This window comes from Leiobunum rupestre, chromosome 10, assembly GCF_980474605.1.
Source record: "Leiobunum rupestre chromosome 10, qqLeiRupe1.1.hap1, whole genome shotgun sequence".
Lineage (NCBI taxonomy): Eukaryota > Metazoa > Arthropoda > Arachnida > Opiliones > Sclerosomatidae > Leiobunum > Leiobunum rupestre.
In genome coordinates this window covers 21,744,985-21,763,968 of record NC_143393.1, presented here as the reverse complement: position 1 = coordinate 21,763,968, position 18,984 = coordinate 21,744,985, and the positions used below count along the sequence as shown (strand labels likewise).

General features: G+C 35.4%; 1 protein-coding gene across 1 annotated transcript in view; it reads left to right on the top strand.

Annotated features, from left to right (window-relative positions):
* The window catches only part of LOC149925033 (metabotropic glutamate receptor 2-like), a 250,617-nt gene that overhangs the window by 25,713 nt on the left and 205,920 nt on the right, over positions 1-18,984 (top strand). Inside the window, exon 2 of the mRNA XM_090161689.1 lies at positions 15,118-15,290. Within this exon, the coding sequence (XP_090017815.1) occupies positions 15,118-15,290 (173 nt within the window). The remainder of the gene's footprint in view (positions 1-15,117; positions 15,291-18,984) is intronic.

The following is an 18,984-nucleotide window of genomic DNA, read 5'->3' as shown; positions in this document are numbered from 1 at the left end:
TAAGTAGAATAGTAAAATAACAAGTAGAATAGTGAAATAACAAGTAGAATAGTAAAATAACAAGTAGAATAGTAAAATAACAAGTAGAATAGTAAAATAACAAGTAGAATAGTAAAATAACAAGTAGAATATTTAAATTTCCGAATAATACATAGAAAATATAAGAAATAGTTGAACTAGCAGCCTTCAATACTTTAAGAACGTATTGATGTTACTAAAAACGTAAGAGTTTTTGTTAAATACCCGTTAACACGAACTACTCCCTAAGTTCTTCTCTCAAAATGAAGCCTCCATTTTTCCCACTGTATAGCGCCATCTAGGATCGATTGATAGTTTATCAATTATCGTGTAAAGATAAATGTTTTAAATCACGTCCACGACAGATGACCTTACTATTTAACCCAGAAAGGTTATTTTCAGTCTGACCTAAGCTTCTAAAAATGTATCGACTCGTACGTTCTCGATAACCTAAATACGTTTTTCGTAATATCGAACTAATTTATATCGTGTGTTTCATTGTTACAAACTCCGCCCTTTATCCGCGACAGGAATGCGCAACTGGCACATGTCTCTCTCCGACTCCCCGTTCACATTCTTTCCAATTTATCATCACGACCTTTTTTGGTCTGCAGAGATTCCAATCTCGGTGGCTTTGGTATTTTTGAAGAGCTAGAAATGTCCGGCCTCCTTTTAAGCCGCTTCCCTTCTTGTTTTCGCATTCGAGTCCGTCTCGCATTTCTGGGTTCGCGTGACAACTTCCGTCAGGTAACTCGCGATTCAACTTTCCGACTAGAAAGAATATTTTTTTCACTCTTTCTTAGATCTCGCTTTTCTCACATCTGTGAACGATATGAACCGCCACAGCGCGCGGGAAAAAAAAGATTTGAGCCTAGGCTTACGGAGCGGACGGTTTAGATCGGTTGCTGATCTTATAAACTTTCTTCTCGCATCTCCGAATCAGATGTATGTCCCGCGCAGCCTGCACGAACGCTTTCGTATGATTTACAGTAATACTCATATCGATTTTTAGCTTAGCTCGCTTTTCTAGGATTTTACGAAGCTATTATACTAGAGGGTTCGATTTCGTCGCCGTCGACTACAAATACTGTATTTTTATACAAAGGTAAATTTGTTGGTATATTGTTAATGTAATATTACCCTACTAAACATATCGAGATGTCCACTGTTAAAAAGCAACTATAAATGCATTTTACAGTTTAAGTATCAATTTATAATAACAGTTTAAGTATTTATATATATTAATTATTTAAGTATTAATATATATTAACAGTTTAAGTATTTATATATATTAACAGTTTAAGTATTTATATATATTAATTATTTAAGTATTAATATATATTAACAATTTAAGTTTTAAATATATATTAACAATTTAAGTATTAAATATATATTAACAATTTAAGTATTAATATACATAAACAATTTAAGTATTAATATATATTAATTATTTAAGTATTAATATATATTAACAATTTAAGTATTAATATATATTAACAATTTAAGTATTAATATATATTAATTATTTAAGTATTAATATATTAACAATTTAAGCATTAATATATATTAACAATTTAAGTATTAATATATATTACCAAATGAAGTATTAATATATATTAACAATTTAAGTATTAATATATATTAACAATTTAAGTATTAATATATATTAACAATTTAAGTAATAATATATATTAATTATTTAAGTATTAATTTATGTTAAGAATTCAAGTTTTAAATATATATTAACAATTTAAGTATTAAATATATATTAACAATTTAAGTATTAATATATATTTAAGAATTTAAGTTTTAAATATATATTAACAATTTAAGTATTAAATATATATTAACAATTTAAGTATTAATATATATTACCAAATGAAGTATTAATATGTATTAACAACTTAAGTATTAATATACATAAACAATTTAAGTATTCATATATATTAACAATTTAAGTATTAATATATATTAATTATTTAAGTATTAATATATATTAACAATTTAAGTATTAATATATATTAACAATTTAAGTATTAATATATATTAACCATTTAAATATTAATATATATTAACAATTTAAGTATTAATATATATTAACACTTTAAGTATTAATAAATATTAACAATTTAAGTATTATATATATTAACAATTTAAGTATTAATATATATTAACAATAATAGTCAACAAGGCTAATACCCAAGGCAAAACCTTAGGCCTAAGTCATCAAGCGACTTTTAAAGCTATTAATTCGGGTGGCTTGGTTACGATGCGTATTAGGGTGGTGGCAAGCTCTTCATGCCGTATGAGCCAACAGCTTGTTGAGGCTAACAGTAATAGTTAGTGTAGGAACACTAACTATTACTGTTAGCCTCAACAAGTTTTTATGGACGGGGAAATTGGAGAGCTCGGGAGAAAACCGCTTAAATCAGTGGAGAGAGAACTTGAAAACTCGACGCGGAAGGAGTTGTTCCGTATTTTTAAACAGTGCCTTAAGTTGGTGCGAGGTGAAGGTGCTAACCACTCCGCCATCCCAGAAACATTATAATGATACTTATGGTATAACTAAATTAATAGACATGAATAAACTAGAAGCATTGTACCAGTTCACGACATACTTGTTTTATTTTGCTCTATCACGACCTTCGCAATTCTTACCTGTTAGTTGAATCTTTGAATGGAAAGAAATTGCGCCTCGCCTTTAAGGGGCAAAAAAAAAAGACGGCCGTTTCCTGGCTTTTTCACTCTCTCTCCATTTCTTTTATTCTTTCGAAACCCACTTTGATGTTTTTTTTTTCATTTCCAACTGGAAAAAGAGTCCCTCAGCCAGCTTGTTGGAAAGTTGAGAACCTGCAACTCGAAATGGATATACGCTTTCACGTCAATCAAGAACGCTCGGGTGTTATTAGAATCGGTGTATGATATTTACTTTACACTTTCTTCGCCTTCAAGAAGTATACGCGTAACTCTTTGGAGTGACGTATAATTGGCCTCTAACGAGAAAAATACGCGACTTGAGTACAAGTTATCCAGCAGCAGTCCTACACCTCGTCACGGCTCCCAACACGCGCTCACTTTGACCACGAAGCCAAGGACATGTCTAATAACTTAAGCCAGGTTCACACGTACCCCTAAAATCGCTTCGTATTACATAACTAGTTTTCCAAACTAGCGTGAGAAATCGCTTCGTGTTGGTTCGGGAAGCAAATTGTCCAAGTCGGTTCGCTTAGAATCACTTTCAAAACGACAAGGCGGGGAAGTAAAATTGCTTGTATTTTCCAAAATAATGGGAATAAAATTCTAAATAATGTCAAATAATATTACTGTATTTATAGTTAACACAGTGGCGTAACGACAAAATTTGGGCTCCCCCGCAGGATATCAAAAGGGCCCTTTATATAAAAAAACTATTTTTTTTTTCATTTTCCCCATATTTACAAGTTCTCTGAAAATATTGCCAGATTTCTACATTTTTACCCATAGTTAAAGCATAATTTTTTTTAATTATTTAAAATTTAAATAAAATAAAATAAAAAATCAATACTTAAAACGAAAAGGCCCCTTATTTGGTGAAAATGCCATGCCCCCCCCCCCCCCCGTGGTCGCGGGGTCTGGGGGGCCTTAGTTACGCCACTGAGTTACCATGATTAACTAATTGTTTTGGGATACAATTTAGTATTTTCAAAATTCTGATCATAATTCGAAATGGCGTTAAGCCTTGGCTATTAGCGAACCGGGGTGAAGCGATTTCGCACGTGTGTACCAAGAATTATCGTCGGCGGTCAAAACTGGTATTCAAACCGACCGACTTAAACAGGGTTTTAAGCTCTGGTGCGACCGTGGATTTAGTCTCAAGCAGAGCTTCCAACGGCCAACTAATCAGTAAGTCAGATCAGGTTTGCAATCTGATCTCACATAATAACCGATTCATTATCTCAAGTAACCGATATGAAATTATCTGCTATATTTCCATTTTCTAAACAGTTATCTGGCTTATTCATTTCAGTAGATATAAAATCTTGTGGGAGCAAATAAAATAAATATTAATAGCAATTTCGAAAGGAAGGTAATCGGGGATATGTGTTATTTATCGACCACGCAAAAAAAGGCTTACAAGTCACTAGATAACTTAGCCGTATACCTCTTCAAAATCAGAATTTTTTTACTAAATAAAATTTATCTGATTTGATTTGATCAGAAATGTTGTCACATTCTGTCGGTCGGCTTACAAGGAATTAAGATTAGTTTCGGGTCTAAGCTATCTGGTTTGTATTTTGATACATATCAACTGATCTGATAATATTTGAGCGTAAATGCTGATAAACTGAAAAGCGTTTTTCACAACTATTATCTCAATTCTGATAACGCAGTTGTTGTTTGAGAATCCGTTTGGAAGCACTAATCTATAATCTAATGTTAAATAGAAATATCTGGCCAGACTGGTCGTTCTAGAAATAGCTCTCAGTAAAAGTGTAAGGATAATCCCATCAACTCTACAGATAAACAAATCTTATAAACAACTTGAAAATCTCGAAATCTGGAAGAAAATTGGTCCTAAATAAAATAATTGTTAGAATATCTAGATAATAGATTTCTAAAGTAATCTTTAGAATCTCTAGATAATAGATTTCTAAAGTAATCTTTAGAATCTCTAGATAATAGATTTTTAAAGTAATCTTTAGAATCTCTAGATAATAGATTTCTATTTTAATCTTTAGAATTTCTAGATAATAGATTTCTAAATTAATCTTTAGAATCTCTAGATAATAGATTTCTATATTAATCTTTAGAATCTCTAGATAATAGATTTCTAAATCAATCTTTAGAATCTCTAGATAATAGATTTCTAAATCAATCTTTAGAATCTCTAGATAATAGATTTATAAATTAATCTTTAGAATATCTAGATAATAGATTTCTATATTAATCTTTAGAATCTCTAGATAATAGATTTATAAATTAATCTTTAGAATCTCTAGATAATAGATTTATAAATTAATCTTTAGAATCTCTAGATAATAGATTTCTAAAATAATCTTTAGAATCTCCAGATAATAGATTTCTAAATTAATCTTTAGAATCTCCAGATAATAGATTTCTAAATTAATCTTTAGAATAGATAATAAATCTCTAAAGTAATCTTATATAATAAATAATTATAAATAATATTATTAATAATAAAAACTATAAATAATATTATAAATAATATTATTAATAATAATGATTATAAATAATATTATAAATAATAATAATTATAAATAATAATTAGTTATAGAAAACACAACGATTTTTATGAAACTGAGTCGAAAACTACGCTCAAAAAATTTGACCAGTGCGAATAGGCCTTCAAAATAGGTCCATTCTTAACTTACTATTGTTTTTAAAGCGACCATTTTGCGAAACATCATTAAGAAAACTGTAAATTTATTATCCTTAGGATTTAGAATAGTGGTTTCATTTTATGTTTTTAACTTTTTTTGCTGGAATAATTTCAATCTTCTTTACATAATACGTAAATACGGTACAATGTGACGTTATTCTTTCAAAGTTAGAAGTTTTTATTTTTCGTACATACTAGGCAATAAAAAAATACATACACCGCACCGGACTTAACGCTAAGCCTACCTTTTAAAATTTCCAAAACGTTTTTAAGAGTTTGAAAGTGGGCGAGGTATTTTAGAGAAAGAGAGGAGATAGAATGAAGGCAAAAAACTTAAACAAGCAAGTAAAACTCTCGAGAAAACCGCTCTGTATATTTTTGACAAGAAACGTTGTAGCTTTCTCCGTCGACGAACGCGCCCCCTTCTTGGCTTCGCTGTTAGTACACTTAGCGTAGAGACAACAGCGGCGGGAAGCAGCCTCTAGTAATCCCGAGGATGGAGAGCTTCGGAGAAAGCGCAGGTGGATGGTCCAGATAATTTGTCGTCATCACATTCATCCTTCCCAGAGCCTAGTCATCGGAAGGGGGTGGACGCTCTGGTCTGTTTTTACTTGAAAATGGCCAGCGAGACCGAGAGGGGCCCAACCGAAAGAACATTGCGCGGAGTAAACGTTCTTTTCCGAAGCAAACTACTCCAGTCGCTTCCGCTTTCGTTTGCCGTTGCTTGGTAGCGCCTTTAATGTGTTTTCTCGCGGAAACGAAGGATTATTTATTTTCCTTTCTCGCACCTAGATGTCAGTGTATTGGATTACCCGCGGCCACTCTGATCTTAGCCCATAAAAAGACCGTATTATATAGACAGAGTGGTTAGCTTTCTATTCTCGCCTCTCAGCGAGTGTTGACGGCTTCGATTTCTAGTTTGTGGCCCTACATGAACCTCGCGTTCCTCGTTGGATTTGGACGTTCTGTTCCTACTCGTTAACAAAGTTTTAAATAGTGTTGTTAAGCCTGGTTTTCACTGGGCTAAAAAACGGCGGAAATTTTTTTACGCAAATATATTTCCGGCGGATTTTCTAAAGCTTTTCCGCATCTGGTTTTCACTGGGGATTTTCAAGCGGTTTGTAATTTGGCGGTTTCGATAGCGCATGCGCTGAAGATTGTATCTTTACTGACTCACAGAATTAAAATGGACGCCATAGATAGCCCCAATAGCAGTCCACCGATTTTCTTTCATTTCATGGTTTTTAAAACATCTATTTGCTTTTTCATATAAAAAAGGATAAGCGCGAACCTCTTCTTCATTCATTCTTTTTGTTTAGAAGTCATCGTGACAAACTGACTAAATTACTATAACAATGTTTATAAAATAAACGCGTCGCTTTTTAAGCCTAACAAATTGAATCAAACCGAGAGTAGTGAGAAAGTGACGTCAACGCACGATCTTCACTGATTGGTTAGCACATTGCGTTGCGTTTTAAAAATTCGGAAAAATAGAACTTCCATTCCGCGCTTGTTCGCGGAATATCGCGAGCTTTCCGTAAAATTTTGCGGAAAATATTTTTCCGCAAACGGCGCGGAAAGCCAATTCCGCTGTTTTCCGAAAAAAATAAAAAAATGTTTTCATTCCATGATCATGATTAGTTTAATATGTTGTTTGCAAATTTAAATACAGCGGCATTTTCACCTCATTTTTTCGAATCTAAAAGTAAAACTAAACCTCTACACTAGCTTTAATATGATTAACAATGTAACACTATTAATTATTAGTAGTATGTTTACTGTTATTAGACATTTTATATCGATAAAAAGTTAAAAACATTAAAAAAAGTCATTTATGTTTCAATTTTCTATTTTTCCGATTTGCGGAAAATTTTCCGCAATTTATTTTTCCGGAAAATGATCAACACTAGTTTTAAATCAAAATTCTTCAGTTTCACCTTTCCATAAAATATTCTTAAAGTTAACGGTAATAGTAAATGTAGGGCTGTTAATTTAATATTATTTAAAAGCACCATTTGTTTGGTATCCAAAGTCTAGGAGTTCGGAATCCACATTTTATTAATTACGAGCATTTAGTAGAATCTACGAAACATCTATTGGGCCGAGCGAGTCGCTGTCTAGACAAAAAATACTCAACTTCCAAACCGTTCCTATTTATAAATTAATAGCGCATACCTTATGGTTTGGAAACTCTCGTCAGAGTTATTCGCAGCTTGGCCTTTAAAGCGAGTCCCGTCTTTAGTATCTCGGTAGCTCAATAGATGTCGTTATCGACTGTACATCTAGCCTAGCTTATTAGGTCTGATTGGTTGAGATTTCTCAAGCCTACGTTCGGGGGCTAAATAATTGCCATATAATTGAGCCTCTTCAAAGTTCTATTTAAGCTCTAGTCTCTCGTGTTTGGCACGTGCGCGATCTTAGAGTTTTCTTTGAAGTCGCCATTTTACTTAATTATAAAACGTTTTATTTCATTTTTATTGAGTTTTGGATCATGGACTAATTATCTACCAGGAACAATATTAATGTTGAGTTAGTGATTGTTTGAAATCTGTCAGTTATTTTGCCTCTCTTGTTATGAATACGCCATATACGATTGACTTCTAGCCATGTAAACTGTAAGTGGACTCGAAACCTTAGAGGCTAATCTCCTTCTTCATTTCCAGTTTTAAGTAACTTTTTTCAGTTATCCCACTAGGTGGCGTTCCGACCAACCACAACCGCCCAGTAAGCGTCCCCGTGAGTTTATTAGTCCATTTTGAGGTAGATAAGAGTTTTTTCCATCTTTTTCTTAGTAAATTGACCTTAATTTAGTCCATTGTTGATTTTTCTAACGCGTTTTAAAATTATTTCCTGTCGCGTGACTCGCGGGCGTGGGATTTTTATTCATTGATTATTTGAAAATGATCTGAGCTACCCTCATTCGACCAAAACTCGTCATTAAGCCTAGTCATGGTTATTATATTATTAGCTTACCTGATTATCTCTTTTATAACCATACAAATACCTGAAATAGGTATCACTACACTTCAAAATATTAAGTACGATAAAAAATTGAGGTTTTTAAATCCATTGTTTTATAAGCCTTTTTTTGCGCGGGAAGATCGCCTATTTGTTACCATGACGACGCATTCTTTTCGCGTCAAACCTCGATCCAATGAATTTGAAATCTCGTGTTACGTCGACACTTGACGTAGTTAAGACCCGCCTTTTTCTCGACGCGCTTTCGTATCACCGTCTCAATGGAACCTTAGACATTCCAAGTGTATACCTCTATAGTTTCCTGGTTATATTAATATTATAGTTTTGCTTAAGCCTGATTACCAACGAATAGATTACTTTCCTCTCTCAGGCGAAAGATTCTAACAATTTACACCATTGTTTATAGTTTTGGAATGAAATTTTAACCACCAGGTAACTTTCAATGCAATATGCATTTTTCAATGAAGCTTCTAAGGAATCTTCGCTGTGTTCTTTAATTGGGTTTAAAATTGATTAAACGCAAGCGTATCAAGCAATTAGCGCGGACATAAGTGACTTTTCGACGTACAGGAAGATCCTAATTGAAGTTTATGTATGAAACCAGCTCTACCAGCGCCTAATTATAATCTCGAATATATCTGCAATACGCAATCGAGCGAACTAGATGCCGTTCCAAGTCTCTGATTTCCAATCAATTATACAATTAGTGGTTTAAGCGTAATTATAATTGCCTCGTGTCTTGACTGATTTCATATTGAGAGGTTGGTCGTGAACGCGTCGCCGACAAACCAGAGCTGGAAATCGAATCCTTAAAACGATAAGTATAAAGTTCCATATTTATAGTGGATTATCTAATTTAAAATTTCTGTCACCTGGATTAACATAAGCTAGGGGTAATTGGCGTTGGTATGACACCTGGTTGATAATTTGGTTGGACTATATTTTCCTACGAGATACCGCACATTCGTTCACTTATAGAGGTCGGGGACGGTTAATCATTATCCATGTTTAAATGGTTTTTTTTGTCGGAAAAAAATGTAAACAAAGAAATTTACCGGTTAATATTTCGGAAAATGATTAAAAAACATGTATTATTCGAAATTTTTTAGCTTTTTATCGAAAATTTCGATTAATTTTACAAATTTATAAAAAAAATTAATCGGATAATACAGAAATATAAATTATTTGATCAAAACATTTTACGAATAATTTTGGGAGCTTTGTCTATTGAATAAAAGTTAACCATCCCCGACCTCTAGACTTCATTAGGTTTTTGCATTAATTAAGGGTCCTTTTAACATCCCAAAGAGAAACTGAGGGTGTTGGAAGTACAAGACCACATCTAGTGACTAAACAAGAATGTTTTAATATTAAATTTTACGACGACCCAGCTTCTCGAGAGATCTCGTTACGTTCACTATTTAATTCAAATGGGGTAACCTCATCAAAGTTTATTCATTTCTAGGCTATAGGGACGTCGAGGGGCAGGTCACTTCCATTTTGGGTGTGTCTTAGTCATAGTAAAATGATTAAATCAGGGTAATCGTGATTAAATCAGGGTAATCAAGATTAAAAATTTAATCGATATTATAAAATCTAATCACGATTTAATCAATCTAATCACAATTTAAACGTGATTTAATTATTATAATCATGATCTAATCTTTTTAATCAGGATTTAATCTTTTAATCAGATTTAATCATTTCAATCATATTTAATCATTCAATCATGATTAAATCAGATGTAAACATTCTAACCATGATTAAACGTGATTTAAGCATTCTAATCATGATCTAATCTTTTTAATCATGATCTAATCTTTTTAATCATCATCTAATCTTTTTAATCAGGATTTAATCATTTTAATCCGATTTAATCATTTAAACATAATTAAATCCGATTCAAACATTCTAAACATGATTTAAAGTGATGTAATCAACATAATCGTGATTAAATCGAATTTAATCAAAGTAATCATGGTTAAAATGGATTTAATCTTTCGAGGGGTGCGTCTTTAATCAAGGAAGTGACCTGCCCCTCAAGGGACGTATACATTGTCCCATAAAGGTAAGAATACCTGGTATTCGAGAAGGAGTGCGGATGAATTGGCCCTGCAGTGGAGATAGTGTCGAGGGGACAACAATCCCTTCCATTATATACTCTATATAGTCGAGTGTCAAATATTGGTCCGCCGAATAAAGTAATTGCGTTTTGAAAACCATAGACACTTTTCAACACGCCTAGTTTTCACTGGCCGTGTTGAATTTTCGGAATAAACGGATATATTTCGTTCCAGATATTTTTGATTGGTCGGTTATCATATTGCCTTGCTAGCCAACGATTTCAACTACAAAGACAAAGCGAGTCAGTTAGGTTCAAGATTTACTTTATAAACGAATTGTTCTACTTATTTTAAAATTTTCAAAATACAAAAACGGCGTGATGACGAGCGTCGACGCAAAAATCTCCGTTATGAATAACACTATTTTCTCGCGGCGATGGAAAAAATATCCGTTAGCTCTAACACCATTTTTTCGTGTCGATGCAAAAAACCACCGCTAGGCCAAACACTATTTTCTTGCGGCGATGGAAAAAATATCCGTTAGGCCTAACACCATTTTTTCGCGTCGATGGAAAAAATATCCGTTAGCTCTAACACCATTTTTTCGCGTCGATGCAAAAAATATCCGTTAAACCTAACACAGGTTTTTCGCGTTGACGCTGAACATAGCAGCGTTTGAAAACCATCTTACACGTCCTGGCGCTATGCATTACTACTTCCTAGCGAATCTCAGAAAGATATTTATTGAAGCTTCTATAAATTATACAACGATGTTTCGCAATCCAATTAGCTATGAAATTTTACCGGCCATTTTGTAGCCACGTGGTGTTTGAGAAAAACCTTCCTTAAATTAGTCTCAAATGTTAGAGGCATGAAAGTGCGGCAGTATAGTACCACAGCGGGAAGCGGCAGCTACGCAAAACGAACAGACCTTGGCGAGCTAAGGCGCGTTGAAAACTTAGCTCTATAGTTAAATATACAGGGCGCCCACTCTATTTATTAGGGTACTCTTTCGTGGTCGTGAACCGGTATCAACGCTCCTTTATTGGCCTGGCTTTAAATAGAGAGGTTAAGTATACGCTACGGTGATCGAAATATGTTAAGAATAACACGCCATTTCCAGACATATTGCGAGGCTAACGGATACGGGTGTTAGGCTTAATAAATGTCTTGACAAAGGCTTATACGTTGCACGTTTCTCTGGACATATCTCATGAATATCGATCCCCCGTAACTTAGGTTTGTAATTTGGTATTTGAGGTTGAGGTGCTTTTGCATCGTAAACTATAGCACCTCCTGTCACATAGTTCCGACCCAGTTGCTACGCTATCGATAGACTACGATTTCTCGACTGAGTTACCTATATATACCTATTGTACTAAGCATCGTTCGTCAGATACGGCGGTACGGAAATATTGTAATAAACTTTCGCGTACAGTAGCGTAGCTCAGCATTGCGGAAGATATTAGAGTTAATTAGCGCGACTCTTTATTTCTGTTCCGTATATGGCAGGATTATTACTGAAATTTTCTCACTTAATAAAATTTTTCTGAATTTGAATTTGATTTGAAAATATTCGAAACTTAATGTCAATTCAAAATTCATTTCTAAACCCCTTTAAACTTCTGGTAGTATCTGTCTTTATATATAACTTTATAATTGCAGGTAGGGTAGATAGATAGAGCTGCAAATAGCGTAGTTAGGTCGTCAGATAGGGTTACCGTACTGGATCTGAAACTTATTTTACATGAAACAACTTAATTAAACAAGGAAGCTTTTGGATATCTTTGAGGGGAAATAAGTTATTTTAAAGGCCGGTGCAAGCGAAATCTCTTCAATTTATGTCTGCCATTTTATTTCGTCAATTCCGGGAACTAGGCTCTTTCGTATCTAACCCCGTTGCCTAGGCAACGGCAAGGTTTGAAGAGTCAAGAACAACAAAAAAAGGTTGGAGCTGAAATCTGTCGCGTTATAAAACCTTTGGGATGTAATTTAGGTTTAATTAATTAAACATCCACTTTGAATAAGCTCATCCATTGATGCAGATCCAAGAGCCACCTCTCGTGAATTAGAAGCAAGAAACAAACCGTAGCACGTTAAAACCTACCCACTTGGACATAATTATCTGTTAATTTTAATGACACTTCTAGAGTATATTTTCTTCTCTAATCCAAAGTCATGGAAATAGCTCAAAATGGCGTTCTACGTTACGCACGCAAAATATTTGGACGTAACGTTAAGCATCCTATTTTGTAATCCAATGGAAACAAGCTTTATACATTTCAGAAACACACTAAAAACCTTTGTTTGTTTACTCTCCATTAGCGCCTACAACTGCTATTTGTGTTTTATCAATAGCAAGAATAGATTCGCTTGACCGGAGAATACGCGAGCAAGAAGCCACGCTCCTCGGCGTAATCTTTTCCCCCTACTGTCGCTATAAGGGGGCGGAGTATATCTTCTGGCAATCATGAAAACAGAGACCGCAAATTATCCGCTAACCCAAATACATTAATTCTTGTCAGTAGTTATAAAAAGGACGTTACGAAGGGAAAAGTCTTGACTAACATGGTCAAGGTGAGTTGGCAGGGCTGGCAAAGGCCTTCCCTGTTGAGCATTCTTCTTAAGCGTAGCCCCTCTATCGATTGTACTCTCACGGAACTCATTTTCCCCGGCAAAAGCGAGATTGCAACTTTCTTGGGTGACGCAATAAACGTTGTGTATATAAACGAATAAAGTTCCTAATGAAAATTTGGAATGATTAGAGTGGCTGGCGCCAGGTTACAGGGGAAATTTGCTTTTTATGGGATTTATCAAAAGCAAAAGACGTTGGTGTACTAGTTTTTGGAAAAATGGAATTATTTTGGAGGGCATTTTCATTTCTCTAGATTTCATACAGTCTTGAAGAAAGTAGAATCTAAATAAAAATCACCAATAAAAAACTAGCACCAGCTTCTCGTAAAGAGAGTAAGGACTTTCATATTTATGGTGGACCAACAAATTTCCTATTTATCCCACCAGGTTTATGAAAAGCTTTGGTTAACGGATTTGGAGTATGTTTAAAACAAAATCGTAGCGTTTGTTAGAAGACTTAGTTGCTATTGCCTTTAAACATGTTGGCAAAAACGTGAAATTGGTTGACCCACAAAAAAAACCCGAAAGTTCATAATCCCTTTAAGGAACATTTTCAATCAAGACTAAAATACCAAAAAAATTAGGATTATTCCTTTAAAAAGTTTCAATCCATTCTAAAATGTAGAATCCTAATCTCGTCGCCTTTTCGGAACCATCTAATTTTTTCCACCTTGTACGTAGCCGGAATACATACTTTAGGCTAGGGCTTTAGAAATTCAAGAAATAATTTTATATAACACACTTTTTATATACGATTTTAGCTACAAATCTATTGTTATTTTTTAAGTTTTTGTTGGCCTGTTGTTTAAAATCATTCAATTTCAAAAACAAAACGTGAAGGAAAACAATACTAGGCAAAGCCCGAGGGGCATCAGCTTACTCCAATGATTATTAGAACACCCTCGTATGATTAAATCGTGATTAGATTAGATTATATTTAAATCTGTACAATGATTGAAAATGGTTAAATCATGATTAAATTTGTAATCATGATTATTAGGACACCCTGTAACAAATTGATCTGCATCAATTCAACAAATATTTAAATAACACACTTTTATGTGACCTAATTTAGAAAATATTTTATCTAAAACTTTGTTAACTTGAATGTCTATAGTCTGAATAATTTAGTGTCAAAATATTTGACGCGTTAGTATACTATGACGTCGCAATTGCACCCTTTAACCTAGGAGCAACAAACACAGCACCCCACACAAGGAAAACGCAACCCGTCAAAAGTCGTGCATTTTCTTGCGTACAGTTTTCATTGGTTAGACGCTTTAGTGCCTGCTGCCGTCGGAATGGGAAAATTCGGAAATTGTCTTCCCCTTTCCGTAAAACGTTCAGCGTAAAGGCTCACCCAATAAAATTCGTACACAACACTGCGTTAAGCCTAGAAAATTGACGCTAGCGAATAAAATTTGCGATTTTTTTCAAATTCGCCGCTAAAATCGCGTCTCCGCGGTATCTAGCGAATGTTCTATTTCTTGACGTCCACACCTTGGCGATAAAAAGCTTCAGCCAATCATAAAACGCGTTCCCTCGATCTATTCCGCTCCCGTCCGTCACTTATTAAGCCTAGGTCTTTAGAAAAGCGGCTCAGCCAACTTGACCAAGATACTGAAGTAAAGGTAATTATCTCACGAATAGAATCGTTTATTTATTGAAGTTATCAACAGGAACATCCATTTGGTTAATTTTGAACTGATGTTTTATGTTAGGCCTAAAACATTACTAAAAACCCGCACGAGTTGTTTTCAGCGTTTTTAAATTTTCGCGCTAAAGTGAGAACCGCTTCCCCAGCGACCAAAAAAAAAAACGCGTCTTCTTTCATTGCGCGAAAATTTTATTCGTCTCGAAAATTCGCCAAGTGGGAACTAGCCTTTAGAGTGTTTAAAGGCTAGCTGCGTTCTCCTTGCGTTTGTTGCTCCTAGCTATGACCAAGATTAATCAGTTTTGTACGGTAAATTCATCACTTTGGTATTTCCAAACTTGATGGATAATGATTATTGACAATATCTTGTTGTTCTGGTTTCTACGCAGGTTCGATTAGTAACATAGATGACGGTTCGTACAGATGTCCGGATGGCTCGACGCCTAGTATCGGCTCAATGCGAAGTAACCGGCAAAAAATCATCTCAGGGGTCCTCGGCGCCGCCTCCAGCGTCACCTCCATCCAAGTGGCCAATCTACTCAGACTCTTTCGAATTCCGCAAGTAAGCCAACGCCATTTTATATTCATTAACAAAATATTTTTTCCCCAAATGAGCTTCGCAAAATTTACTTTAAAAAGTCTTTTTGAAAATCTTCAAACTTCACATTTATACGTAAACTCCTGGAAAACGTCTAGCTTATTTTGCATAAACTAGCGGTTCGCGCACGAGGGACGTCAAATTTGCAATTCAAAGTCAGCTTTAAAGCTTTTTCACCTAATTATAAGTTTGTCTAATTTTGTTTTATTAAAGCTCTTCGCATATACATAGCCACTTAATTATCGAGTTTTATACCATTTTTGATCCTAACTAATTTAGTTTCAAGAAGGTATCAGGAGTGTATTCGGCAGCATGTTCGCATCTTAATTCCCAGAAGAAAAGCTTTCCCCCTCTCGATGGCAACTAGGAGCATTAAACACAGCACCCCAGCACACGCACAAAAGGAGAACGCAACCCGTCAAAAGTCGTGGACAGTTTTCATTGGCTAGACGCGTTAGTGCCTGCTGCCGTCGGGAGGGGAAAATTCGGAAATTGTCTTCCCCCCCGCCCGTAAAATGTTCAGCGTAAAGTCTCGTCCAATGAAATTCGTACGCGTGTTTAAAGGCTAGTTGCGTTCTCCTTGTGTTTGTTGCTACTAGATGGTAATCTCTCTATGTGTTGCGGCTATGCATATATTACCCGAATACATTCTGACCGATATCTATAAGCTTTTAGGGTTTCAGAACTAACAGTTAATAGCGATGCAGTTTCAAACGTGATCCTGCTGTTAATGGGAAACATCAGTACGTATTATTCATATATTATTAGACGCGAAATTCTGCGAATTGCAGATTTTCATTAACGGGTTTTCCCTATACGTGTGCCATCAACGTATGTTCGAGAATCGAGGTGGAAGCTGGGACAAAGATGGTGATAAAGTTCTATTGAGGCGTAGATAATTCGTAGGGAAATGTTCAAATATGTCTATTTATCATTCTACGGTTTTATTTAAAGGGGAACGGACAAGCTTTTCCAAATACGGCCTTATTTCCGTATCAAAAGATTAACAAGACGTTCAATATACTAACACGTACCTTTTATTTTCTTGAAAAAATAGCTTTTGGCCCAAAAAGTTGAAACGAAAAATAACGCCAGGTGTTTGGGTTTGAATTTTCGCCACCATCTTAGGGGCTGCCGCCAGCGCCCTAACCCCGTATGAGCGATTTGCGAACTATCCTAACTTTTAAAATCGCGCAATTCAGGCTTAGGTCTCTTATAACTGGAACGCGCCGCGCGTGCGAAACAATTTTTTCGCGTGTTCAGCAGCGCGCGCTTTTACGTTGTTTTTCTGTCTCACCGACTTCTCACCAGGTGTCGCGGCAGACGCGCGCTTTTCGATTTCCCGAAATTTCTTTATTTTATTAAAAATTAACCACTCAGTATTTGTTGATGCGGTTTTCGCCATACATTTTAGTTTTTAATGGGCTATAGGGCTATCTAACTGGTTAAAGCTTGACCGTTCCCCTTTAAGGATTTTTCACAATACACGTTCACACCATTTAATTAGTATCTTAAAATGTATTGGAAGCTGGGTTCAACCAAAGCTGTTTTAAACATTAGAGGAATGTTTGAATTGTCTCATACCTAAAGTCGCACCAGTAAAGAAATCATCTAGGCACAGGGACGTACCAAAGGAGGAAGAATTCGGGTATTTTGAAAACTCTATCCTAATTTTTCCGAGACATTTGGCCGAGGGGCTGATCACTCCGCGTAATCGGTGTACAGAGCCGTACCTTTGACTGTACTAATGGGATTACGCGTAATCTTTGAAGTCCCTGCCTTTGGCAGTGGTAATCTAAGCGTAATCCGGTGTACAGACTTTCTAAGAGTGGTTAGCCCCTCGCATTTGGCGAAAGGTTTATTTGAATTTTTGTTAAAAATATGGTTCTTCAAAAAAGGTAATTAAAAATTACATTTTGCCAACTGAACAAATTTATTGGGGGAAGGTATCCCCTATGATAAATATGTATCATACCGTGGCAGGTTCCAATGAGCTAACTTTTTTTTCCCGGTTGAGCATTGACAACGTAGTAATGTTAAAATTACACTGCATATACAGGGTGTTTAAAAAAGGGTGGTATGAGCGAAGACCTACGGGTTCTACAGATTATTTTAAGACGAAAATGTTCTATGACATTTTTTCGATTTGGGCCGCCGTTTAGAAGTTACGAAACACATGTATTTTAACGTTAGTTTTAATAAAATAATTAACGTAAATAAATAGTTTCATTCGTGGCTCTCCGCACGCGCCCAAAATAATATTTCGCTGTGAGTAGCGCGCAAACGTAAAGATTTAAAAAGGAATGGAAAATTCATTTGTGGGCTCGCGCTGTTCAAAACAGTTTTCGAAGTGCGTGAATTTTTCATTCTTCTTCAGCGTATCTTCCAGGAATCCTATAAACAGAGGCAATAGCAATGGCTGCGTATTCTCCGCTTGTACCCGAATACATTCTTGGAATCATTTAGAACAATCCCCGTTCAATGTTCTCCATTTCGACACCACAGTTAAAGTACGCTGGCAAGATTATACCTGCAAATCCGGGTAAAAGGAAATAGGCTTAAATCATTATTCGTTTTGTTGTCTCAACTGCTCTAAGACGAAAACCAACAGTCTTAAGTCTATCTTGAAATAACAGGCGGAAGTGTGCTGCCATAAATCTCCTTAGCGGGAGCTTCGTTCCGGAAGGACAAAGTCAATAGCAGCGTCCCTTCCAAGACGGTGTCGCGCACCTTCCGAGACCTCGAGGGCAGCTGGCTAGATGCCGCGAATGAACGGAGGATTTAGCCAATTAACTCAATAAAATCCCGACGTTAATTAACATTCTTTGAACAAACACCTGCGCGATTCCCTAAGAAAAACAACTTGGAGCCCATCAAATTAAGAAGAGACCTCTACGTTCGCAATTAGCGAGGAGCTCATACGTCGTATTAGTCTTAATAATTCATTCCAGTCGTGCCGATAAAAGAAACGCCACAGAGAAATAAGAAATCGGCTTAGGGTATAAATGACATTCTATTTTTTCGTCTCTGAATAGGAGTAGCACTGACCAACGGTTTAATCTATAGAAACTCCACGATTCTGCCCTCGGGACCATCTTTTGCCAACCATGTATTAGAGTCCCTTCGCAGTCTTGAAGATTACACCGCGGAAATTAGCTCCAGGAAAAAAAGTTAACTTGATTGAAGAAATTCTACATTGCGCAGACGCACCTTAACCGCGCCTCGACTTCGATTTAAGTTAATTATTATGTCAGAGCCTTAGATCTAATTCCTAGACGATCCAATTGTTTTCGCCTTCGTGACTGCCGAGTGTTCCTGGCCGAGGGCGTTGTTGTCTCGGAGATCTGATGAATTGGATCTCGATTGCCTTTGGTTCCGTTATATGAAGCAAAGTCTTTGAATAAATTAATCGCAATTAAGGTTGACTGATCGAATACGCGTTGAAACGAATATACTAAATAGTTGTCTGCTAGTTTCGACAAATTAATTATAAGCCTGGGCTACAAAGGCAAAGGTTTCTCGAAACAAATTTAAGATTTATCGCGAACTTGACGGCTTTTCCAACCGGAAAATAGAACGTCTGATCTCATCGTTTTTTCAAGAATTGTAAGATTGCTTTTGAGGTTTAGTGTTGCCGCCCTTTTTTTACCGATTTCGT